General features: G+C 40.5%; 1 protein-coding gene and 1 long non-coding RNA gene across 4 annotated transcripts in view; one reads left to right on the top strand and one right to left on the bottom strand.

The window, feature by feature from the left end:
- Positions 1–20,309, bottom strand: part of LOC113622798 (uncharacterized) — a 68,405-nt gene extending 48,096 nt beyond the window's left edge. For 2 of the 3 annotated variants that reach the window (XR_003433662.1, XR_003433663.1), the window contains exon 1: positions 12,610–14,193. This is a non-coding gene — a long non-coding RNA (uncharacterized LOC113622798). Of the gene's footprint in view, positions 1–12,609; positions 14,194–20,092 lie in introns of those variants that run through there. The other variant, XR_003433661.1, reaches the window with a different exon arrangement.
- A 6,388-nt stretch (positions 20,310–26,697) lies between these two features.
- CCDC198 (coiled-coil domain containing 198) overlaps positions 26,698–27,503 on the top strand; it is a 31,018-nt gene continuing 30,212 nt past the window's right edge. Inside the window, exon 1 of the mRNA XM_027111365.1 lies at positions 26,698–27,010. Coding sequence (XP_026967166.1) covers positions 26,788–27,010 — 223 coding nt within the window. The 5' untranslated portion in view covers positions 26,698–26,787. The remainder of the gene's footprint in view (positions 27,011–27,503) is intronic.

The raw sequence follows: 27,503 nt of genomic DNA, 5'->3' as shown, positions 1-27,503 counted from the left end.
TGTTTCCACTGGCAAAAGTTACACATGGCATACGGTGACCAAAAAGTTCCCTCAGGTACTGTCTGCAGTCACCTAGAGTCAAGACCCTACAGAAGTTAAAGGCTTTGGATGACCAAGTAGTCCCATATTTTAGTGGAAATATGGTACAAACTATGGGGTTGTTTGCTTGCTTCTAAGTGAGCTGGAGAGCTTAAAGGAAAAAACGGATGTGCTTAGGGCTTTGCATTTCCAGCTAAAGGTCTGCAGAAGTTATCAGAAATCTCCTATGACTACCATATGACCCAGCAATCCCACTACTGGGCATATACCCTGAGAAAACCATAATTCAAAAAGAGTCATGTACCAAAATGTTCACTGCAGCTCTATTTACAATAGCCCGGAGATGGAAACAACCTGTGTCCATCATCGGATGAATGGATAAAGAAGATGTGGCACATATATACAATGGAATATTACTCAGCCATAAAAAGAAACGAAATTGAGCTCTTTGTAATGAGGTGGATAGACCTAGAGTCTGTCATACAGAGTGAAGTAAGTCAGAAAGAGAAAGACAAATACTGTATGCTAACACATATATATGGAATTTAAGAAAAAAATGTCATGAAGAACCTAGGGGTAAGACAGGAATAAAGACACAGACCTACTGGAGAACGGACTTGAGGATATGGGGAGGGGGAAGGGTGAGCTGTGACAGGGTGAGAGAGAGGCATGGACATATATACACTACCAAACATAAGGTAGATAGCTAGTGGGAAGCAGCCGCATGGCACAGGGATATCGGCTCGGTGCTTTGTGACCGCCTGGAGGGGTGGGATAGGGAGGGTGGGAGGGAGGGAGATGCAAGAGGGAAGAGATATGGGAACATATGTATATGTATAACTGATTCACTTTGTTATAAAGCAGAAACTAACACACCACTGTAAAGCAATTATACCCCAATAAAGATGTTAAAAAAAAAAAAAAGAAAAGAAATCTCCTATGACCACTCTGAAAGAAACCATATCTCCATGGACTCAGGGTTGAGATTTCTGAAAGCCAAGCCTAGAGTCTAATTCTGCAGGTACGGTGCCTTCCTACAAGACACAGTATATGTAACAAACCCAAGGTAAATATATAGTGCTATCTCATAGCCAGAGTGCTCATGTCTGGAAAGCAAGAGATAGAACTGGGATTGGCTCTTCTCACTATTAGACTTAATAACCCACATAAGGAGTCTTGGCTCTTTATGTTGATGCTGCAACCTTGAGCTTAATGTTCTGTAAGACATCCTGTCCAAGGGAGAAATGGTTCCACCAGTAAACACAGTCAATGTTCCATTAAATTGGAAGCTGGGATTGCCCTCTAGTCAATTTGGGTTCTTTGTGCCAACGAACCAGTAGTCAGCTCTGAGAGGCTGATTTTTATTGACTCTGTCAGCTGCTCTTCCTTACCATCTTCCAGTTGAGTTTGGCCAATGGGAGGCACTGGCAGAGGATTCAAAGGATGGGAGGAGAGAATTTGAAGTATCTACTCACTTGACTCACTCCCTGCTGGGCAATGGGCTGACAGTGGCTGTATTCCTCTACCAAAAACCACAGCTTTGCCCCTTTGGCCAAGGGCTAATATTGGCTTCCTGCTGTTGTTAGATCCTGAGTGCTTAACCCTACTCAGACCTCTATAAATAGTCCCTCCAGTCACCCCTTTTGAATATGTGGGCCATCCTGCCAGCTCCCTGACTGATACAAGAAAGTTGCGATCTGAATCTCATTCTGGTCACCTTACTTACACTTCTCATTAGCTCTCATAATTGTTAAGTTAATTGCCTTGGTCTGAGTACACAGTCATAGTATCTTCATTTGCTGAGCAAAAGAAAAGCTTTTTTAAAAAAAAAAAAAAAGTAACAGAACAGTTAGGCAAAGATTTCTCAGAATACAAAAAGCAAAAACCATAAACAAATTTGAAAGATTAGACTTCATCAGAGGTTAAAAACTGTTGCTTTTCAAAAGATACTCTTAAGAAAATGGAAAGGCAAATCTAGACTAGGAGAAGATATTTGCAAAACATATATCTGATAAAAAGATTTTTCTCCAGAATACATAAAGAACACTTAGAACTCAAGAAAAAGAAAATTTTCTTAGAGAAAATTTTTAAAAATTTAATGGGCAAATAAAGATTTTAAATGGGCAAAAGATAACAGATACTTCAACAATGAGGATAGATGGATGTAAAATAAGCAAATGGACATCCAAATTAAAATTACAAGGAGATACCACTACATACTCACTAGAATAGTCAAAATTTAAATGGCTGAAAATACCAGATGTTGGCAAGAATGTGGAACAGCTGTAGCTGTCATCTATTGTTTTGGGGAATGTGAAATGGTACAACCACTTTGGAAAACAAGTTGGCAGTTTCTTAAAAAGTTAAATATACATTTAACATATGACTCAGCAATTTTACTTTTATGCATTTACCCAAGAGAAATGAAACTTGGGTCCACTCAAAGCTTGTACACAAATGTTCACAGCAACTCTACGCATAATAGCCAACAACTGGAAACAACCCAAAACAATTGATCAACAGGTGAAGGGATAAACAAATTGTGGTATATTCATACAATGGAATGTCACATAACATCAAGAAGGAACATGCACATAAACAACATGGATGGATCGCAAAATTGTTACACTGAGTTACAGAAGGTGGACACAAAAGAACATGTACTGGGGGCTTCCCTGGTAGCGCAGTGGTTGAGAGTCTGCCTGCCGATGCAGGGGACACGGGTTCGTGCCCCGGTCCGGGAAGATCCCACATGCCGTGGAGCGGCTGGGCCCGTGAGCCATGGCCGCTGAGCTCACGTGTCCAGAGCCTGTGCTCCACAACGGGAGAGGCCACAACAGTGAGAGGCCCGTGTACCGCAAAAAAAAAGCAGATCAGCAGTTGCCTGAGGCTAAGGGTGTGGGGAATGGAGAGAAGAATGACTGGGATGGGGCACAAGGGAACTCTTTGGAAAGGCAGAAATATTCTGCACACTTACTGAGGCAGTAGTTACACAGGTGTATAAATCTGTCTAAACTTGTTGAAATGTACACCTAAAGTTTATGGATTTTATTGTTTGTAAACTGTTCTTCAGTAAAGCTGATCAGAAAAAAAAGGAAAAAAAAAAAGCAGCAGCACAAATTGTTGTGATCCCAGCATGCTCAAACACTTCTCTTCACAAATCATTTGTGGATTGCAATCACAGCTGTTCTGCGGTAGCCTCTGGAACTGGATTACAGCCAGCAAACATGCTCCCAGATGCTGGAACATCAGTCACGCTGGAGAGGTCATATTTCAGGTCTTTGGGGGATTTGATATATTCCCTGACCTTAAACAGACCACTACCACCTACAATGGAATACTGCATTCTACAGATAAAGAACTGGAGACTGATCTATTATCTTACTCTCTTATACAGTTTAACATCAATACTTTTTCTCCTGTTATCAGACAAAATACAAGGCTATAGGAAAGCTATGCAAGATAAAGATTACAAATGAGGAAGTGTACCCAGATACAAGGTGGCTGATTACCTCCAAGACAAGTGATGCCAAAGAGACAATCTCCAAATTCCAGTAAAAACAGCTATAACTCAAGCTCTGTGGCTAACCGAGATTCACCAATGCACACAAGAAAAAACTTAGCAGTTCTCGAGACAAATCTGTTCCTTGCTGCACTCAGCAAACAAGCATCATCCAGAGTCAACAATTTGTCTTTGACTAAATAGGTTTTATTCTTTAGTTATTAGCATTTTGTCCTCTCAAGGGTGAAGTGATGAAGCAAAAATCTTTGCCAAATAGACCATAAAGTTTGCCGCTAGTTCAAGGATTAGACACATCAACAACCTAGACACCATTACCTGGGTTTTTGTTTTTTTTTTTTTTTTAACTTACATGAGATCTGGCCTGGGGCCAAGAAAATGTTATTAAATTGGCGCAGCATCAGGCCATGGGAGGATGGCATTTAAGAGAAGAGGGTTGGCAGAGAGGTTGATTAAATGCTTACTTTGATTAGGCTTACTTCCCTAGAATCCAAATACCTGAAAATTCACATAACAGAATTTTTTGCTGTATTATTCAAAGATATCTGATGTTCATACTACAAAGGCAAAGGTATTTCGAGAGAGCAAAGTGATGTCTGAATCAAAGGAAAGCTTAGATTTGGTATAATTTAACATTGAGTATATTTATTGTGCTCTAATTCTTTGAAAAAAATCATGTTTTATGATAGTAACTCTCCACAAACCAGAATATTCAATTGATAAATCTAGGAGCTCCTTACAAGCAGGAACTATATAACTCTTATTTCATCCTTATACCTAGCACAGTGACAAGCACAAAATGTTCATTCAGTGAATTTTAATTGAAATAAAATGAAAACATGCAATATGGTTCAATCTTTTTTAAAAAGAAAAGAACTCCATATATATGTTCATATATTCATATAAACATGGAAAAAATATGGCAAGATACATGCCAAACTTTTAAGAAAAACTACCTCACGGATTTGAGGTAATAGGGAGAGAATTTAACATTTCCTTTAAAATGTAGCACAGTAGTCAAGATCATAGGCTTAGTAGTCAGACTAGGTTGAAATCCCAACCCTACCACTTTTTATGTGTGTCACTGGGCAAGTTCTTAACCTCTGTGTGCCTTGTTCCCTCAACTGTGAGTGGAGATCATAAGGCTTCCAACCTCACAGGGTTGGGATGAAGATTACCTCAATCTTCAGATAATATTAATACACTTCAGAGTGCTTCACACTTAACAACTACTTGATTAAAGTTAGCTATCATTAGTATTTTGTTTGATCTCTTACAGTGATCAAGGAGTACTTCGGAAATAAAGGGAAAATATTTCACAGCAAAAGTAATTTTAAAGGAACCAAAGTATAATACAAGAAGAAGAAGGAAGAAGAGGAGGAAGGAAGCAAAGGAGGCAAATGGGGAGGAGGAGAAATACAGCCATTGGTTTCATCCTGAAGAAATTTTGCCTTGAGCCCTCCGACTTGCTCCAAGGATGGGCTGGTTGCTCCATGCTTCCCGCATAGCTATCATCTTGGATTTTGCTTTCACCTTCATCTTTAGGATTTCTTTTGTCTATCACTTATGTCGAATCACATTTTCCTGGGTCCCAAGTTTTCACTTCTCTTCATACATTCTCATTTTGGTAAGTCATATTTACCATTACCCTCTTAAGAAGGGGTGCATGGCAGTTAAGTTTTTTGAGATACAGCATGCCTGAAAAGGTCTTTATTATGCACTCATGCTAAATTATGTTTGCGTGATTAGGTGTAAAATTCTACAGTGGAAATAATATTCCTTCAGAATTTTAAGACATTGCTCCATTGTCTTTTAGCTTCCCGCAGTCCTATAGAGAAGTTTGATACCATTTTATTTGTATTCTTTGTTTCAAACTTGAGTTTTCTATCTGAAGGCTTTTAGGATCTTCTCTTTGTCCCATGTGCTCTGAAAGTTCACAGTGGTTGGACTTGGTGCTTTCATCCCTTGTGTTAGGCACTCAGTGGACCTTTTGGTCTGGCAACTCATGCCCTTCAATTCTGCGAGATTTTCATAAATTACTTCTTTGATAACTTCCTCCTTCCTCCTCTCTGTTTTTGCTACTCTTTCATTGGAATGTTGTTTGTTTCTGTTGTTGTTCTCCATTGTTGCCTATTTTCCATCTCCTTATCTTTTTCCTTTATATTTTGCAGAAATTTAAACCTTATTTTCCAAACTTTCTTTACAGTTTAAAAAAATAGCTTCTATAATACTTTGAATTTCTAAGAGCTCTTTCTTGTTCTCTGTATGTTCTTTTTTACATGGCAACTGTAGCTTGCTTCACAGATGTAAAATATTCTCCTAGATCATTGAGAATATTAATAGAAGGTAGTTGTTTTTTCTCCAGTTTTCTTCTCCCTGTATCTTCTGTTTCCTCCAATTAATATTTTTGTTTTAGGTTCTTTCATATTAAAGGGTTTCCTCAAACATCTGGCAACCTTCTATGTCTGTTCGTATTTAAAAGTGGGAGGGCGGAAGAGTAAGATGTGGAGATCACCTTCTTCCCCACAGATACACCAGAAATACATCTACACGTGGAACAACTCCCACAGAACACCTACTGAACGCTAGCAGAAGACCTCAGACTTCCCAGAAGTCGTGTGGATGAAAGGCTCTTGGTGCTGCAGCCAGGAGTCAGTGTTGTGCCTCTGAGGTGGGAGAGCCAACTTCAGGACACTGGGCCACAAGAGACCTCCCAGCTCCACATAATACCAAATGGCAAAAATCTCCCAGAGATCTCCATCTCAACACCAACACCCAGCTTCACTCAATGACCAGCAAGCTACAGTGCTGGACATCCTATGCCAAACAACTAACAAGACAGGAACACAAACCAACCCACTAGCAGAGAGGCTGCCTAAAATTATAATAAGTCCACAGACACCCCACAACACACCACCAGATGTGGACCTGCCCACCAGAAAGACAAGATCCAGCCTCATCCACCAGAACACAGGCACTAGTCCCCTCCACCAGGAAGCCTACACAACCCACTGAACCAACCTTAGACACTGGGGACAGACACCAAAAACAACGAGAACTATGAGCCTGCAGCCTGCAAAAAGGACACCCCAAACACAGTAAGATAAGCAAAATGAGAAGACAGAAAAAAACACAGCAGATGAAGGAGCAAGATAAAAACCCACCAGACCTAAAAAATGAAGAGGAAATAGGCAGTCTACCTGAAAAACAATTCAGAATAATGATAGTAAAGATGATCCAAAATCTTGGAAATAGAATAGACAAAATGCAAGAAACATTTAACAAGGACCTAGAAGAGCTAAAGATGAAACAAACAATGATGAACAACACAATAAATGAAATTAAAAATACTCTAGATGGGATCAATAGCAGAATAACTGAGTCAGAAGAACGGATAAGTGACCTGGAAGATAAAATAGTGGAAATAACTACTGCAGAGCAGAATAAAGAAAAAACAATGAAGAGAACTGAGGACAGTCTCAGAGACCTCTGGGACAACATTAAACGCACCAACATTCGAATTATAGGGGTTCGCAAAGAAGAAGAGAAAAAGAAAGGGACTGAGAAAATATTTGAAGAGATTATAGTTGAAAACTTCCCTCATATGGAAAAGGAAATAGTTAATCAAGTCCAGGAAGCACAGAGAGTCCCATACAGGATAAATCCAAGGAGAAACACGCCTAGACAAATACCAATCAAACTGTCAAAAATTAAATACAAAGAAAACATATTAAAAGCAGCAAGGGAAAAACAACAAATAACACACAAGGGAATCCCCATAAGGTTAACAGCTGATCTTTCAGCAGAAACTCTGCAAGCCAGAAGGGACTGGCAGGACATATTTAAAGTGATGAAGGAGAAAAACCTGCAACCAAGATTACTCTACCCAGCAAGTATCTCATTCAGATTTGATGGAGAAATTAAAACCTTTACAGACAAGCAAAAGCTGAGAGAGTTCAGCACCACCAAAGCAGCTTAACAACAACTGCTAAAGGAACTTCCCTAGGCAAGAAACACAAGAGAAGGAAAAGACCTACAATAACATACCCAAAATAATTAAGAAAATGGCAATAGGAACATACATAGCGATAATTACCTTAAATGTAAATGGACTAAATCCTCCCACCAAAAGACACAGATTGGCTGAATGGATACAAAAACAAGACCCATATATTTGCTGTCTACAAGAGACCCACTTCAGACCCAGAGACACATACAGACTGAAAGTAAGGGGATGGAAAAAGATATTCCATGCAAATGGAAACCAAAAGAAAGCTGGAGTAGCAATTCTCATATCAGACAAAATAGACTTTAAAATAAAGACTATTACAAGAAGCAAAGAAGGACACTACATAATGATCAAGGGATCAATCCAAGAAGAAGATATAACAATTGTAAATATTTATGCACCCAACATAGGAGCACCTCAATACATAAGGCAAATACTAACAGCCATAAAAGGGGAAATAGACAGTAACACATTCATAGTAGGGGACTTTAACACCCCACTTTCACCAATGCACAGATCATCCAAAATGAAAATAAATAAGGAAACACAAGATTTAAATGATACATTAAACAAGATGGACTTAATTGATATTTATATGACATTCCACCCAAAAACAACAGAATACACATTTTTCTCAAGTGCTCATGGAACATTCTCCAGGATACATCATATCTTGGGTCACAAATCAAGCCTTGGTAAATTTAAGAAAATTGAAATTGTATCAAGTATCTTTTCCGACTACAAAGCTATGAGACAAGATATCAATTATAGGAAAAGATCTGTAAAAAAAATACAAACACATGGAGACTAAACAATACACTACTTAATAACGAAGTGATCACTGAAGAAATCAAAGAGGAAATTAAAAAATACCTAGAAACAAATGACAATGGAGACACGATGACCCAAAATCTATGGGATGCAGCAAAGGCAGTTCTAAGAGGGAAGTTTATAGCAATAAAATCCTACCTTAAGAAACAGGAAACATCTCGAATAAACAACCTAACCTTGCACCTAAAGCAATTAGAGAAAGAAGAACAAAAAAACCCCAAAGTTAGCAGAAGGAAAGAAATCATAAAAATCAGATCAGAAATAAATGAAAAAGAAATGAAGGAAACAATAGCAAAGATCAATAAAACTAAAAGCTGGTTCTTTGAGAAGATAAACAAAATTGATAAGCCATTAGTCAGACTCATCAAGAAAAAAAGGGAGAAGACTCAAATCAATAGAATTAGAAATGAGAAAGGAGAAGTAACAACTGACACTGAAGAAATACAAAAGATCATGAGAGATTACTACAAGCAACTCTATGCCAATAAAATGGACAAACTGGAAGAAATGGACAAATTGTTAGAAATGCACAACCTTCCAAGACTGATTCAGGAAGCAATAGAAAATATGAACAGACCACTCACAAGCACTGAAATTGAAACTGTGATTAAAAATCGTCCAACAAACAAAAGCCCAGGACCAGATGGCTTCACAGGAGAATTCTATGAAACATTTAGAGAAGAGCTAACACCTATCCTTCTCAAACTCTTCCAAAATATAGCAGAGGGAGGAACACTCCAAAACTCATTCTACGAGGCCACCATCACCGTGATACCAAAACCAGACAAGGATGTCACAAAGAAAGAAAACTGCATGCCATTATCACTAATGAACATAGATGCAAAAATCCTCAAAAAAATACTAGAAAACAGAACCCAAAACTCATTAAACGGATCATACACCATGATCAAGTGGGGTTTATTCCAGGAATGCAAGGATTCTTCAATATACACAAATCAATCAACGTGATACACCATATTAACAAATTGAAGGAGAAAAACCATATGATCATCTCAATAGATGCAGAGAAAGCTTTCGACAAAATTCAACACCGATTTATGGTAAAAACGCTGCAGAAAGTAAGCATAGAGGGAACTTTCCTCAACATAATAAAGGCCATATATGGCAAACCCTCAGCCAACATCATCCTCAACGGTGAAAAACTGAAAGCATTTCCACTAAGATCAGGAACAAGACAACATTGCCCACTCTCACCACTCTTATTCAACACAGCTTTGGAAGTTTTAGCCACAGCAATCAGAGAAGAAAAGGAAATAAAACAATCCAAATCGGAAAAGAAGAAGTAAAGCTGTCACTGTTTGCAGATGACATGATACTATACATAGAGAATCCTAAAGATGCTACCAGAAAACTACTAGAGCTAATCAATAAATTTGGTAAAGTAGCAGGATACAAAATTAATGCACAGAAATCTCTGGCATTCCTATACACTAATGATGAAAAATCTGAAAGTGAAACCAAGAAAACACTCCCATTTACCATTGCAACACAAAGAATAAAATATCTAGGAATAAACCTACTTAAGGAGACAAAAGACCTATATGCAGAAAATTATAACACACTGACAAAAGAAATTAAAGATGATACAAATAGATGGAGAGATATACCATGTTCTTGGATTGGAAGAATCAACATTGTGAAAATGACTCTACTACCCAAAGCAATCTACAGATTCAATGCAATCCCTATCAAATTACCACTGGCATTTTTCACAGAACTAGAACAAAAATTTTCACAATTTGTATGGAAACACAAAAGACCCCGAATAGCCAAAGAAATCTTGAGAACGAAAAATGGAGCTGGAGGAATCCAGCTCCCTGACTTCAGACTATACTACAAAGCTACAGTAATCAAGACAGTATGGCACTAGCACAAAAACAGAAATATAGATCAATGGAACAGGATAGAAAGCCCAGAGATAAACCCACGCACATATGGTCACCTTATCTTTGATAAAGGAGGCAGGAATGTACAGTGGAGAAAGGACAGCCTCTTCAATAAGTGGTGCTGGGAAAACTGGACAGGTACATGTAAAAGTATGAGATTATATCACTCCCAGCACCTTACACAAAAATAAGGTCAAAATGGATTAAAGACCTAAATCTAAGGCCAAAAACTATCAAACTCTTAGAGGAAAACATAGGCAGAACACTCTATGACCTAAATCACAGCATGATCCTTTTTGACCCACCTCCTGGAGAAATGGAAATAAAAACAAAAATAAACAAATGGGACCTAATGAAACTTCAAATCTTTTGCACAGCAAAGGAAACCATAAACAAGACAAAAAGACAACACTCAGAGTGGGAGAAAATATTTGCAAATGAAGCAACTGACAAAGGGTTAATCTCCAAAATTTATAAGCAGCTCATGCAGCTTAATAACAAAAAAACAAACAACTCAATCCAAAAATGGACAGAAGACCTAAATAGACATATCTCCAAAGAAGATATACAGACTGCCAACAAACACATGAAAGAATGCTCAACATCATTAATCATTAGAGAAATGCAAATCAAAACTACAATGAGATATCATCTCACACCAGTCAGGATGGCCATCATCAAAAATCTAGAAACAATAAATGCTGGAGAGAGTGTGGTGAAAAGGGAACCCTCTTGCACTGTTGGTGGGAATGTAAATTGGTACAGTCACTATGGAGAACAGTATGGAGGTTCCTTAAAAAACTATGAATAGGGACTTCCCTGGTGGCGCAGTGGTTGAGAGTCCACCTGCCGATGCAGGGGCCACAGGTTCGTGCCCCGGTCCGGGAAGATCCCACATGCCGCGGAGTGGCTGGGCCCGTGAGCCAAGGCCGCTGAGCCTGCGCATCTGGAGCCTGTGCTCCGCAACAGGAGAGGCCACGACAGTGAGAGGCCCGCGTACCACATAAAAGAAAAAAGAGTCATGTACCAAAATGTTCATTGCAGCTCTATTTACAATAGCCTGGAGATGTAGCAACCTAAGTGTCCATCATCAGATGAATGGATAAAGAAGATGTGGCACATATATACAATGGAATATTACTCAGCCATAAAAAGAAACGAAATTGAGCTCTTTGTAATGAGGTGGATAGACTTAGAGTCTGTCATACAGAGTGAAGTAAGTCAGAAAGAGAAAGACAAATACCATATGCTAACACATATATATGGATTTTAAGAAAAAAAAATGTCATGAAGAACCTAGGGGTAAGACAGGAATAGACACAGACCTACTAGAGAATGGACTTGAGGATATGGGGAGGGGGAAGGGTAAGCTGTGACAAAGCGAGAGAGTGGCATGGACATATATACACTACCAAAGGTAAAATAGATAGCTAGTGGGAAGCAGCCACATAGCACAGGGAGATCTGCTCGGTGCTTTGTGACCGCCTGGAGGGGTGGGATACGGAGGGTGGGAGGGGTGGGATACGGAGGGTGGGAGGGAGGGAGATGCAAGAGGGAAGAGATATGGGAACATATGTGTATGTATAACTGATTCACTTTGTTATAAAGCAGAAACTAACACACCATTGTAAAGCCATTATACTCCAATAAAGATGTAAAAAATAAATAAACAAAAAATAATAAAAGTGGGGCACTAAAAAGTTGATTAGATGTGCCTGTTTATTGTGGGGTTTCCTGGAAGATGATATGGCCAGACCATGTCACTGGGGACTCACTGGTGTTAGTATCTCTAGGTCTTTTCTCTTGAGCCAGCTAGAGTTTCCAGAAAAGTACCCTCGATTTCCTGCCTCAAAGGGGGCTAGCAGGTAAAGAGAACCAACACTCTCAGCACTCAGCATACAAACTTTTAGTTGATACAGCACCAGCCTACAACAGTTACTGGTGCTCCCAGGCCAGAAATCCATTGTTGCAAAGAATAAATCTCTAGTCTTTTTTGGGACGGGGATGATCAGGAAAGACAACTAGGGTTCTAACTGCCTTAAAAAGACTTACAAATTTTCCTTCTCTTTAATCCTGCCTTCACCCACACTTTTTGATGTACCTTGTGCTTCCAAATTTCTGGGCCATTGAGTTTCTTGGAGATAAAAAAAAAATTTAGACGCTCTTAGGATCTCTTTTGCTCTTGGCTTATAGTTCAGCTTTTTCAGGGATGTGCTAAATAAGTTATCATTTATCATGTACTGTCCAACTTGTAGTTTTTTCCTTTTCCTGTCTTGCATGGGGTTTTACCTTTTAAAACATACCTTGGCTGCCATTTTAGTGGCATTTCAGAAAAGAGATAAATGCATGTACCCAATCCACTTTTCATTCAGAAGTCACCCACAACGTTATTTTCAAAGGAAAAACTTCAGCAGGATTCCATGTTGGATTGTCTATAAGAGGTGAAGAAATAAAGAAATCAGATATAGGTCCAAGATTTCTAGTCTGGGTGATCAAGGAAATGTGATATCGTTTACAGAGACAGAGAAAACTGGAAAGGGAACAGATGGGGTAAAATTGTAGCAGATGATTCTGTTGGGTTTAGACATATTGAAATTGAAGTGATGGGAAACATTCAAATGGAGATGTTATGCAGACAATTGGAAACGCACTCATGGAGCATGGGGAAGGGTGAAGTCTGGATATTTATGCTTGGGAATAAACTGTATTTAAGTCTGTTAAGGTAAGTAAGAGTAGGAAAATATTGAAGAAGTAAGTGCTTAGAAAGAATAGCAGAACGAAGACCTAGCCTTGAAGGATATCAAACAACAGGGAAAAGAAAAAGAAAGGAAGTTTCTCACTGGGGAAAAAAAGAGATATGGTTAGAAATAGAAAATCATCAGTATTGTGGGGTAATGTGAAACCCAATAACACTGTGCAAGCTTGGACAGCCACCAGGCCGGGAAGTGGCAGAGTCCAGACGGAACTTCAGGATAGAGTAGGAGGCCAAAAAAGGGGTCTTTAAGGTATTAATATCATAACTAAAGCTGAAGAATATGGACTCTAATGGGTCCTGTAGCACTAGTACCCTAGACTAAGGGAAAAGGACAGATGAGAGCAGAATCCCACAAGTCGGTCAGCATAGAAGCCAAGAACTGATGAGTTCATCCAGGCCAGTGTGCTGGGGAGGAGAGGAGAGCAGTAACTGGTGAAGATTCCAACAGATAGGTGCTGAGTGTCTCAGAGATACAGGTACAGTGTTCAGAGACTCGGGTATAGAGGAAATCAGGGCAAGTCGCTGAGACAGAGAAGGAAACACAAAAGCAGGAGCTCAGACACTGAGTTACCATGGTCAGAGGTGGGGCAGCGGCAGAGTCAGCTTAGGTGAATCTTAAACTGCTGAAGTAGGATCTCTGAATAGCCTCTCTGCTAGGAACATGCCTTAATCCTCGATTTGAGCTGAGCTGAGCTAAAAGATGACAGCTAAAATAAAGACAATTAATTATTAAAATTTAATATCCTATAACCCAGTAAATCCATCTTGGCATTTACCCTAGAAAAATACTCACACCTCTGTCCAAAGAAGCATATTCAAGGATGATCATTAAAACATTGTTTGCAATAGCCAAGACACAGAAGCAACCTAAGTGTCCACTGACAGATGAATAGATAGAGGTGGTCCCGTGCTGCGGGAAAACTAAGCCCACGTGCCACAACTACTGAGCTCGCGCGCTTCAACGAGAGAGCCCCTGCACCACAACTACAGAGCCCACACACCCTGGAGCCTGTGCGCCACAACTAGTGAGAGAAAACCACACGCCACAACTAGCAAGAAGCCTGCGCCGCAACGAAGGTCCCGCGTGCTGCAACTAAGACCCAACACAGCCAAAAATAAGAAAGAAAGAAAGAAAGAAGAGGTGGCCCATATATACAATGGAATATTACTCAGCAATAAAAAAGAATGAAGTAATGCCATTTGCAACAACATGAGTGGACCTAGAGATTATCATACTAAGTGAAGTAAGCCAACAAAGACAAATATTATATGATATCACTTATATGTGGAATCTGAAACAAAAAAAGATACAAATGAACTTATTTCCAAAACAGAAAGAGACTCACAGTCAGAGAAAACAAACCTATGGTTACCAAAGGGAAAAGGTGGGGGAGGGATAAATTAGGAGGTTGGGATTAACATATACACACTACTATATATAAAATAGATAACCAACAAGGACCTACTGTATAGCACAAGGAACTACTCTACTCAATATTTTGTAATAACTTATAAGGGAAAAGAATCTGAAAAAGAAAAAACACATATATATATATATATATATATATCTGAATCACTGTGCCGTATACCTGAAACTAACATGACATTGTAACTCCACTATACTTCAATTTTTTTAATTAATTACTTACTTAAAGGGAACTGGATCTAAATTAGGGGACAAAAACAACATCGTTTGCAATTAAAGAACATGTCCATCAATAAAGGCATAATTAAATATGTGTATCCATACTGAAATAATACACAGCAATCAAAAATAAAGAGGTAGTTCCTAGTGACTGACATGGGACGATCTCAATACATAATGTTGAGTTGCAGGGGTAAAAAAGTGGCACAATATAATGAAATATCTGAAATTGTTCATGTTCTTGAGAGAGAGAAAGAGGTCTGACAAATGTAGAGGGTCCTTCAGGGATGACACCTGCCACTGTAGATCATTACATGTTGACATAGTCCATATGCAGAGATGCTGAGTCAGGGAAGAAATAAGAAAAGGCGAATGGGTTTGGGTAGAAGGAAGTCATCACCAACCTTCATGACAGCACTACAAGTTGAGCAGTAGAGGTGAGAAAAAGACTGCAGAGGGAGGGAGATGATGGGTGATTTGTGGGAGTGGTCTCTACACCTTCTAACTTTAAGGACAGGAGAGGAATACTGAAGCTGGCACAGACAGAAAGGTACAATGAAGAATTTTTAGACTAAGGGCAATCTGGGCATATTTGAAGTTGGAAGGGGAAAGCCCTTGGAAAGAGAGAAACTGCAGATGTTGTCGAGAGCACAGGACCAGAGGGCAGTGGGTTTGTCAAATGTTAGGGTCTGAAAGGAACCTCAGAGCCGCCTTGCCCCCTTATTTTATAGTTGAGGAAACTGGGTCTAGGGAGGTGTTGTGGGTAAGATCATGGTTTGGAATCCAAAGTCTATCTCTTAGTAGCTTAGAAACTGCTTTGAGCCACCAATTCCTTATCTTTGAAGTAGAAATAAAAGCTGCCTATTTCATACAGTTGTAAAGCTTTATTTCCATCATCATCATCATTATTACTGTTATTATTACTTAACACATAAAGATTTACCATGCCTGTCACTCTTCTAGTGCTTCACACGTATTAACCCTAATAACACTGTGAAATAAGTAGCATTTTTATTCCCTTTTTACAACACAGAACTGAGGCATGAGGAGACATTAACTTACACAGCTAGAAAGTGATAGAACCAGGATTCAAAGCAGGCAGCTGGCTTCTCAGTCTAAGCTCTCAATTACTCACCTCCTGCCTCTCAATCAGGTCATGTGACAAGAAGAACCGGCTGCTGTTCCCACAGAGGAAGCCAGGACCCAAATGACTCAGAATGAGAAATTCTCAAGCATAGGGGCCTCATGGCCCATAGGTCAAACCCTGTCTCAAGGGATATTCCAAGCTCTTTTGTTCTACTGGAATGGGCTGAGTCAAGTATTGCTTAATACAGGGAGATCATGATTCACCATTTGGTAGTCTTTCCAGGTGTGTGGAGATTTTTTACTCAGTTTGATAGTTGTCACAATTGATTTTATATCTTCCATTATGGTACCTCATCATGAGTGTTCAAACACATGACAGAGTAGCTGCAGACCATGCTGGCTTCCAGCAGGCCGGTCCACCAACTCAGTGGCAGCTGGAAATCATCTCCATTGAAAGTGGCATGGACATATATACACTACCAAATGTAAAATAACTAGCTAGTGGGAAGCAGCCAGAGATCAACTCCATGCTTTGTGTCCACCTAGAAGGGTGGGATAGGGAGTGTGGGAGGGAGACGCAAGAGAGAGGGGATATGGGGATATATGTATACGTATAGCTGATTCACTTTGTTATACAGCAGAAACACAACAACATTGTAAAGCAATTATATTCCGATAAAGACGTTAAAAAAATAAAATAAAATAAAGGCTGCAAAGTGTACTGGAACACTCCTTCCCCTTCTAAGCGAGGAAGGCTCTCCCTCGACATAATGGGTGTCCTCATCAGCAGACTTGGTGAAAGGGCCAGAGATGGGAGTTAAGGTTGCAGCTGAGACCTGGATGCAGCACAGACCACACATGGGAAGGGAGTGGTCCTTCAGCTTTCTGGGTAGGGGGCATGCCCCAGTCCTTATGGTACATTCCCTCCAACACGCATCTTGGCTTTTAAAAAGCAGCTTCTGCATCCAAGATTTTCTTCAAATGGAGGGGCTCAAAACGCTTCACTGGAGTCTTCACGATGCACGTGACAATAGGGACAATTATAGATCAATAGATGCAAGACCCACACTGGTCACTGCTGTCTACTTTGTGCCTATAATAAAGCTCATTAGGAGCTTAATGAGAATTTAAGGATTTTTTTTCTTTATGTTAATTTGAAGACCTAGCACTAATTACAAACCCAGAATTCTTTCCCCAGAGCCTAGTGCAGAAGAGAGGGAAAGTCCGGTAATATATCCATTCTTCCAATAAACACTTACACGGGCCTGTTATATAGAAGGTTCTGGATTAAGTATGTAGACGGTGGAGGTGAGAGATGGTACAAAGATGAGGGTAGGGTAGAGTTGCTCCTCTTCATGGATTTATGATTTATTACACAATAGGAGACAGATAGAGCTAGGGTTCTAGACTAGTCACAGTGCTTGAATTCATATCCCAGTGAATCCACGCCATGGGACTCTGGATGAGTGACTTGGTCTCTCCAGGCTTCCATTTCCTCACAGGTAAAACAGGGACAGTGATGGGACCATCGTTGTCAGGTTGTTGTAAGAAATAAAATAATGCATAAAAGAAGTTTTGTAGAAAATAGAAATAGAGTTACAGATGTAGAAAATAAACTTATAGTTAGTGGGGGGTAAGTAGGGGAGGGATAAATTGGAAGATCAGGATTGACATATACACACTACTATATATAAAAGAGATAACTAATAAGGACCTACTGTACAGCACTCAATACTCTGCAATGGTCTATATGGGAAAAGAAGCTAAAAAAGAGTGGAGACATATATATATATATATATATATATATATATATATATATATGTGTAACTGATTCACTTTGCTGTACACCTGAAACTAACACAACATTGTGAATCAACTATACACCAATGAAAATTAAAAAACAAAAAAGAAATTTAAAAAAGAAGTTTTGTAGAGTCTCTAGTACGTAATTGAAGCTCATTATATGCTAATTATTATTATTGTAAATAACAAAAAGCAGATAAGAATCACATTAATCATGATATCCATAAAGATGAAATTCAGGGCTTTGAACAGGAATATACTTTGAAGGGTATATTAGAAGATTAGAAGTTTCAGAAAACATTTGACAAGAACGAAAGCTATAAGTCCTCCCAAAATAAGGATCACCCATCTCTTCAACGCTACCTAAAGTGCAGCCCGTCTCTAGACTGCTACATGTGCTAACCCCACTGGGTCTTGCAGCTGGCCACTCTCTGTTCTGGATCTGACTTTGTGGGCTTGTTTCCTAGGGCTCTGTCCCTCCAAATGCAAAAGCAGTCCTCCTGGATCTTAATCTTCTAAACACCAACTTCCCTGTTCCCCTGCCCACACGGCTGCCTATGCCAGTTTTCCACTGTTCACACTGCATCCTCATTTAGCCTTAAAATCTCTTTTTCCTCTTAAAAACTTGCTTCTTTCACGCAAACTCTCTTCCTGCCCTCCACGAACAAAATAAGATCAGAAATGTGACCAAAAGTCTCGACAACTACTCTCTTCTCTTAAGGATCTTTCCACGTGTCTTTTGCTGACCTGGCAAGATTTTGGGGGTGAGGGAAAGTTTGTTAGGAGTCCCTTCCAGGTGGGGTAGCCCAGCACTCACATGCTCCAAACTCACGTGCTTGCCCTTTAGGGCAAACCACGTTATTACTGATTGCATCTCACTTTTTCAGAGCAGAGGGGTCCCGTGAACTTTTTCCCTGGACCCAGATATCAAGCGATAGTGTGGGAAAATGAGAGGCCCTGCCAGAGGGGACTGCCTCAGGGGCCCCGGGGGGCAGCGGCAGCAACTCAGCCTTGGGCTCTTCCTGTAGAGTTCCAGCCCCCCAGGACACATCTGGTTGTAGGGCAGCTCACCAGGCCAGGCAGGGTGTTAATGAGAGCCGAGTGTGTGGGAGTGTCATCAAATCACTTGGTGCTTTGGGGTTTATTCTGGTGCTCAATCAGATCTGATTGCATCAATAGGCCCATTTAACATAATTGGAAGTGGAAGCTGACAGTTTCTTGGCTTGTTTGGGACCTGTGGTGGCTGGCATGAGAGACAGGGGCCCAGTATCATCTGGAATGAATCTGGGCAAGTGCAGGAAAGTGGGGGTGCTGCCCCTACTACTCGGCAGGCCCTGGAATGACGGCAAGAGGCACGCTGGTATCCTTGGCCCCAAGCCAGCCCCTCCTGTCCTACCTCCTGGGGCTCAACCTCTGCAGCCCTCGAGGGTCTCACTGTTATCTCCACCTAAAACCTGAAAAGATCAGGTCTAGAGAAGTGAAGAGGGGACAGCGTGCCTCTTCTCCATTTCTTTTCAAACAAAGGCCAAGGCTGTCTGAAGCCTGAGACTCCTCTGTCAGTTCAGGCTGGCACCTTGGTGGGATCAGATTTGGCATCACCGTATCTAATTTGAAACTTTGGGGTTGAGATAGTTCTATTATATTATGGTTAAGAGCACAGGCATTGAAAGTATCACCCACAGATGACTCACTGATTGTAAGCGGGGGAAGCATCTTTGCAACAGAGGGATCCACTGTCGCATCCTGAACTCACTGATTAACCTTAGCTCCCAGCCTCCCCGTGGATGCAGTATGCTGTGTACCGAGCCAGCTAGAATCAGGGCCACTAAATGATAGAACCTGCGTCTAACGAGCCTTTAGACCTAACTCCCGGTTTACAGAAAATCCGGGGACTGGAGGGACAAGTTAAATGACACCAGGAAGAAACAATCAGACCCAGAATATGCACACGCCACAGGACAACTAATTTTTTCCAGCAAGTTAGTGGCATGTAAAAGGCGGGGAGATTCCTTTAGATGAAAAGAGTTGACATTTTAGAGATATAACAACCGGGAAACAAACAAAAACAACAACAAGAAGAACAGAACAATACAAAGGGCTGTGGAGTCAGACCAGCAGGGCTTACTTACATCTGGTCTTTGCCACGTATAGGCATGTGGCCTCAGACAAGTTACTGAACTTCTCTGAGCCCTATTTCCTTACCTGCAAAAAGGGAATAATGCATTCTACTTCACAGGGCTGCTGTGAAGATTAACCGAGAAAATGCACTAAAGCCTTTAGCATGGTGCATGGGCATACTGAGTACTCCAAAGCAGCAGCTATTAGTATCAGAGTAGAGATCCACGGATGAACTGAACTGATCCGGTGGCGTATGCGCTGCCTGCCCGATGCTACTGGGCCTCCCTACTTACCGCTTAGCAGCTGCTTTACTTAATGATGCCTGACCCACCCTACTGGAAGTATCACCTCCCAAACACAAAGTCCCCTCATATACTACCTGTTCCTGAGCTGAGGCTGGAAAAGGTGCCAGAGGGCTGCTCGTGCAGGAATATACAAGAGCCTGTGGAGCAGATGGTGCCCCACCCCAGTTCCTGGGCCTTTAGCATTTCAGGGCATGCTGCCAGCACTCATCACTCTGTCCCAGGGCTTACTTTCTTTCTTTCCTTCTTTTTTTTCTTTTCCCACCTAGGGCTTTCTGTGACTGCTAGAACTCGCCCTGACCTGAGGTGTATGGCCAGCTGGAAGTGCCAGGGAATGAACAACCCGCCCCGCCCTCCCCTCAGCAATTCTCCATCAGAGACAGACAGGAGTGGAGGTATAGATATCCCAGCTCCCTTGCCTCTCTGCTGGGATATCTCTGAAGTATGTGTTCAACACTGTTTCCCAGAAATCCACAGCAGGGCTAAGGTGTACTCAGCGCAGTGGAACAAGCTAAATTATACAGCCCCTCTTCTTAGCTTTTTGCCCTCCCTGAATTAGCTCCCCACACACCACCTGTGAGTTCTAGGACCACTCCCAAATAAACCGCTTATGCTGGAAGCTTTGTCCGAGGGAACCCAAACTAAGACACCACATAAATGAGTTTGGATTTTACCCTAAGGGCAGCAGGAAGCTGTTGAAATACTCGCTGAACTGCAAATATTCATATGGTTCTAGAGATCCAAGCTCTGCCCCAGTCCTTGAATTTTCACTACCAGTGCTAGATGTTTTATCCAGTAAGACTAACAAGGGCTGTGTCCCATTCATGTGAGATACTCCCCATGTAGTGCCCGTCACAGTGGACTGCCTCCATCTTCTCCTCCTCAACAGCATCCTCCCCATTCTGCTCTGCAACAGGAGCAACAGGCACGGAAGCTGGAGAGAACCCGGGGATCTTGTTACGCAGACCTTATGCACTGTAGACACCATGGCTGCAAACAGGCACATAGAAATTAACTGCTGCCTTCCGCTTGGAGATGTCTGAAGTTTAAGAGAAAAGTCCCGCAGAAGACATCATGCCAGTTGTAGCAAGAAACATCTGGAAGGGATGCAGGTCTGAGGAAGTATCTGGCTGCCCGGGGACCTACCTTCCCCAGGATAACAGAGAGAGCCCTGGACAGACCCGTGGGAAACTGCACTGCTCTAATAAAGAGAATCCTAAGCCCGCTGTCCTGCTTCGACAGCAGTGCCCACAGGCATGCTGATGAGATCAGAATAAGCCATAAGCAATACGATCAGGCAGCTGGCCAGCGTCCTGTCAAGGCTTTGTATACAGCTCTTGGAACTACTTCAGAAAGAGTCTGGGTACAAGTGGATATTATGATGGAAGATCCTTGCAAAAATCTTTCCAGTGGAACCTAAGATCATCCCCCCAACACTTCTGGGTAATAATTTTTCCCTTCTCGTGAGAAGCAGATGGAATAAACAGACTAAGTTTATTGTTCCATTATTCTATTGTTGTAAAGCAAGACACTCCATGATCTGTGTCTCGGCTACAAACAAGGAAGTAAATTTAAGATTAGGAAATCCTTTGCCTCTATCCCTTTGTTTAGCAATCATGCCAATTTGTTTTCTGTTTATATTTTCAAAAAAGAAAGAAAGAAAAGAAAAGAGAGGCCGAAACATGCCTTACAAGAGTCCCTAAAGAGATCATAGAGTTAAGACTGGGTGGCATCATGGACATATAATTTCTGTCCCAAGGAAAGTAATAAAGGAGGTCAAGGTGGTCACTGGACTGCATTGGCAGGGGCTCAGCCCCAGGTAACAGGAAGCCCTCTGTCCTCACTGCACCACCCAGTGACCTAAGCCAGATCGGGGATCCTGGAACACCTGGACAGGTAAAGAGTCTGTCCAGAGAAGTGAGGGTGCCTCTCAGGATTGCTGGGTATCACATTTATTAAAAGTAACAAAAGGGGGAATGAGGGAAAGGGAAATCTTTAGGGAAGGTCTCTTTATTTGGTGTCCCCTAAATTTCATCTCATTGCAGTTTACAAAAAAAATCAAGGTACAGAGTTTCCCAGGACAGGGAGACATCCCTGATTTGGGCATACCCCAGAGTAAATGCACCTTAAAACACATGGCTGACAACTGAGATTTCTGAGCTGGGACACTACTCTGGCCGGGTAGCATTTAGTTTGATGACACCAGCTGAATTGACACTTGGGACCACTTTGGTCCACCCGGAACTTCGGGACATCTGTTTCACCACGCTCCTCTCTACCCTGTTCTTATGCACCTTGAAAGATAGAAAGAACCCCACGTCTTCACCTCTGGCTCCACAATTTAAATTTCTCAAAAAAAGAGCAACTCTATAATTTGTTTTTAGTAGACATCTGCAAGAGTAGGATTTTGCCTTAAGGGGGAAAAAAAATGCATGTTAATCAATTTAGGCCTATATCCTGAGTGACTCTATCTGGTTTAGACCAGATAGAGACCATGTATTAAAGGTTAAATTTCAATGTAAATTCTTGAGACAAACATCTATGGATTAACAGTTAAAATGTAATCTTATTTCAAAGAAGGTAGAAGAGAAAAAAGATTTTCTAAAGATGTCTTAAAAAGGATTATTATAACCAAAAGCTGATATTCTCCCAATGAGAGAGAAAGTATACAAAAATTCTTTGACCTCAGTTAAATCCACTAGCATTTTAAGAAACTCATACACTGGCTATCTTCAGAGCAGCAGGTATGTGATGGTTTGGTTTTAGCATTTAATTCAGTGATGCACTTGCAGATTGCATTTAAAGTGTAGAGATATAAATTTGATTCAACTGATCTCATTTAACAGTTTATACAAGAAGCCTCATTTCACATTTTTTCCATTTGCTTTGCTTTAGCATTTCCAAACCAAATAGGTCTGGTTGGACTGTCACCCTCACACCAAATGTATGGATAAATATAGAGGGAAATAATCACTGGGAGGAAAACTAAGGTTTGGATCATACATCAGCTCTGCTTAGTCGGCATCCAAACACATAATTCACATGGCTGAAAAGCCTCTTGTGATTGCTTATTCATTACGGATCAATTGCAGAAAAGACTATAACTTTATTAAATGCATCATTTAGGAATCCTGTAAACATTTAGGATTTAAATCCCACTTACTGAATGGCCAATGCATAGTAATTAACCCATGTGTGAAATTAAATCCAACCCTAAGGAATATTTATATACACGTTGTTTTTAATCCTGTCGGAAACCTTTCCAAGAAAATACTACGCTGAAGGATCAAAAGGCAATTTAACCAACCTGACTCCAGATCACCACCATCCTATTCCAGGGAATATCACCTTCGCATTCACCATCTGCTTAACATAAAACATCCAAATGGATATGCCCATAGCCCATTAAAAAAAGAAATGCATTTGTCCAACATTAGGTTGTATAAATCTTAAAATTTACTACAGATTACTATAAACAGCCACTGAGCATCTGTGTGGTTTTCTATTTGTCTGTAGCTGCTTAGAGCCTATTGCTACTGCAGTCACCGCTTGCTGCTTGATTCACACAGTACCTGGTGAGCTCCCTGCGGGAAATCTACCTTTCTTCATGGCAGCCTCTTAATCTCCAAGAGGTAGGGGGACAAGAGAGTGTGGATGACCCTGGGAAGTCCATCAAAACTATGGCAAGACTATCAAATCACAATCCTGCGAACAAGGTAGGTCATGTCTCCACGCAAGAAAAAAATGCTCTAGTCTTGCTGCCTCTGAGGAGATACTGTCGTGTGAATTGGGCTGGAAAAGGTTGTAAGGAAACTTAGAGGGCACCTAACCTGCTCTCTGTTGCCCGACTCAGCCCTCTGTATTCACATGCAAAATTTTCTCTTATTAGAGAACAGAAAAATCCACCTATCTCCTATGAATGTGTATTGAGTTTCTATAGAATTTAAATTCACTAAACAAGATTACTTAACAGTTTTACTCAAGTTAAGACTGAACCAAGAACAAAAGCAGAGATCTCTGGCTGCAGAAAGCAGCTTTGTGTTATAGCATTTGCCTCTCCTTCCTGTGTTTAGATCTAAAGGCTGAAGAGGAGGTAAGGGACAGGGTTAGTAAGTTCATGGGAACTGTGTGGTCAGGTTGCCTACGGAGCCGCCCGAAGCTGGGGCTTCCACACCTCACATGTGGAAATGGCACCCCTGGCTATTGGTCCCTGCCCCTCTCCATCTCCTCCGGCACCTCACCACCTGCTCTGTTCTCCGTGCCCTCTGTCTTAATAAAGTTCTCTCCAGGCATTATCTTCAGCTTTAGAAAAGTTTAATCCCTTCTCTGCCTCATCTTAATAGATTTATATACTTATATTCTGATTTCATATTCAAGAATTCTGAGTATTACAAATAACATATTTAATCATCTTTACACACCATCTTGCATATTCATAACCAGTCTTGAACTGGGGAAGAATCATTATAAAGTATCACTGATAGTCTGAGGAGTGGGCAATGTTTTGTGATTGAGAGCTTTTTAATGTTTTCCAACTCTTGTGGTTAAGAAATTGTATCTTCGGGCTTCCCTGGTGGCACAGTGGTTGAGAGTCCGCCTGCTGATGCAGGGGACACGGGTTCGTGCCGCGGTCCGGGAAGATCCCACATGCCGCGGAGCGGCTGGGTCCGTGAGCCATGGCCGCTGAGCCTGCGCGTCTGGAGCCTGTGCCCCGCAACGGGAGAGGCCGCAACAGTGAGAGGCCCGCGTACCGCAAAAAGAAAAAAAAAAAAGAAATTGTATCTTATATATAACTCCATAGGTGAGATTAACTTCTCCTTTTCCTCTTTTAATGAAATTGAAATTATTTTTCTCTATCACTCTTAAAAACCCCCTTTAGCACATGATGACTTTTTAAATATTAGATCTTAAGCATTGTTTGTTTTCCCAGTTAAATAGGCCCAATTAATTTACCCTTCCCTCACTGGTCTTTTCCATACTTAGGTATAAACTCCTTTATACCTTTATAGACAGGAATATGTCTATTTTAATGGATTATGACCAATGGGTGATAAGGACTACCCTATTACATGTAGCAGTACTTCCTCAGGAGGACAAGTGTAGCGGCTAATGTTTACTTCAAGCTTGCTGTATGTCAGGTACTATTCTAAGAGCTATAAGTGGAATTAATTGATTCATTCCTCATTAAGTATTTTTACTAACTCCATTTTACAGACGAGAAAATTCAGGCATGGAATGGTTAAGTAATCTGCACAAGTTTCAAAGCTTGGAAGTGGCTAGTGATCAATGGAAACAAATGTGGTATAAATCTTCATTTCTTTCATCGTTTCCTCAACAACTAACCAACTTCCTCTACAGAGGCTCATATTCTCTACAGATACGTCTCTTGAAATTAAATAATAATAAGGCAAAAAATGAGAACTGAATCTTTCTCACTGGTCCAGATCCATGAAGTCCACAGTTTCCAGTATAATTTCTAGTTCATTGGTCAGTTTGCAATACTTTCGCCTGCCCTTAGAAATACTTAAACTAATTGTATCCAAAAATAAACCTGACTAGATATTGTTCAAGTATTTTAATCTTTATAATTAAACTAGTCTCTAGTTACCAGAGGTAGTTTTGTTTGCAGATACTATTTATATATGATTATTTCTTACAAGTCTTTCTGCCACAGAGAAAATTGTGTGTAAAATGCAAAGGGAATAAGTAGGAGAAAATTAAACTCAGGCTTCTTTTTAGAAGACCTCTATTGGCTTACAAGAATTTCCAAACCCATATTAGCATCTTAGAAAATGAATTTTACAGAAGTGAAAAATAAATTTCTTTGAACTTCTCTCTATCCCTGTATGGATATGATGAAAACATAAGCAATCTGTGGTCATGAACAATTAGAACTTGAAAGTGAGTTCTGTTTCTAAGTATCAATATGAAGAATAAAATAAAAATCACCCATAATCCCAACATTCAGAAATCATTGCTCAACATTTCAGCACATTGCTTTTCAGTCTTTTTTTTTTTTCAATTTTTTTAAACATAGTAAATAGGCTATCTTTGAATAGGCTATCTTTGAGTTTTACTTGAACTATTTATTCAAGAATTTTGTCCCCTCATCCCCAGGAAAAAAGTGCTATTGTCTCCCTGCCCTCCTGTAATGTATTCATCTCCTTCAAAGGCAATTCAAATTATTGACAGAAAAATTATTTTAGCTACTCTGCTGTTTCCTATTTGGAAGATAAATTCTTCAATTAAGATTAAAGATTAACAAAGCCCTAGATGATTAGTTCCTGTTATTTCCAAAGGTGACTTAGCTCTTCTCAGTTGGTAATTCTTACAGATGATGTTTGAAGGTACACACAATTTAAGGGTCCAATTTAAGACCAATGAAAGGGTCAAATTTAAGACCTCTGAACCCCTGCTCTCCATCTCTGTTAATGGCCTTCCTGGTGTTAGAGATTGGTTTAATGATCAATAGTGGTTTCTCTTCCTACCACTGAGTCTTTCAGAAAGTAGGCATAACCAAGTCAATGTTTAACTGGATTCTTTGGGTCTGAAATGGCAAAGTAGGAGTTGAAGGGCAGTCTCCATGGAAACCAGCCTCCCAGGAAGTGGCCAAAGTGTTAGTGTGTAGTGAAATAAAGCTACACAGATGTTAGGAAGGAAACGACTGCTTTAGAGCTGGGTTAACTTCGGAAATCCCTTGATTAAAACAAGCTATATTAAAGACCCCAAACTACTAACCTCATGGTTTTACACTGACTGTCTTTAATGTGAAATGGGCCTGAGCCACTCTAAGGCTCACCCAAAGGTGACCAAGGTAGCACCTTTGCAAAACAAAGAGGAAGAGACTCCCTCAGCCGGCCCTGTGGACTTTGTATTCACTGAGAATCCAGAAGAAAAGAGCTCATATTCGTTTGCAAGACTGGAGGAACGGAATAAAGCTTTGGAAGGGCAGTTGCCACCTCTAAGAGAGACCTGGTATGGAAGATATTCTGCAGGTAAATGTAAAACCCAGCGTGAGATTTGTGGATTTGGGCCGAGGAGTGCTATTGATAGATTTACCTGACTGTCTATCTCTATAATCTCTGAAAGTTTCTAAATTACTGAAATATAAGAGAACATCCTTCAAAGGGTGACAATGTTTGTCAGTTGTAAGTATTCTGGGCACATAGAATAGGTGTGTAAACTGTGTACTAAGGGCTTTTCACCATTCCACATGAGAAGGAAAAAATCATTTTGTGTCAGCTTGGTTTATAGTGCTTTGGATGTTTATACCTAGCTTTGCCAGGCAATTAAAATTCTATAGATAAAGATGTGATAATTAGGACAATCATATGTTTCAGTTAGATTCTAAATTTAAATCATTCTCTTCAGTACTGTTTCTTGCATCAGGCTTTGTTGTTTTGCAAGCAGTACTTTAGGAGTGAATCCATTGTGATGTGAATTTGGAAACCACCCCAAACTGAATTGATTTATTGAAGTACAGATGAG

Source organism: Aethalodelphis obliquidens, unplaced genomic scaffold (assembly GCF_003676395.1).
Source record: "Aethalodelphis obliquidens isolate GAN/ISIS:26980383/991018 unplaced genomic scaffold, ASM367639v1 scaffold10, whole genome shotgun sequence".
Taxonomy (NCBI): Eukaryota; Metazoa; Chordata; class Mammalia; order Artiodactyla; family Delphinidae; genus Aethalodelphis; species Aethalodelphis obliquidens.
Note: the sequence above shows the minus strand (reverse complement) of the source record. Positions and strands in the feature narration are given on the sequence as shown.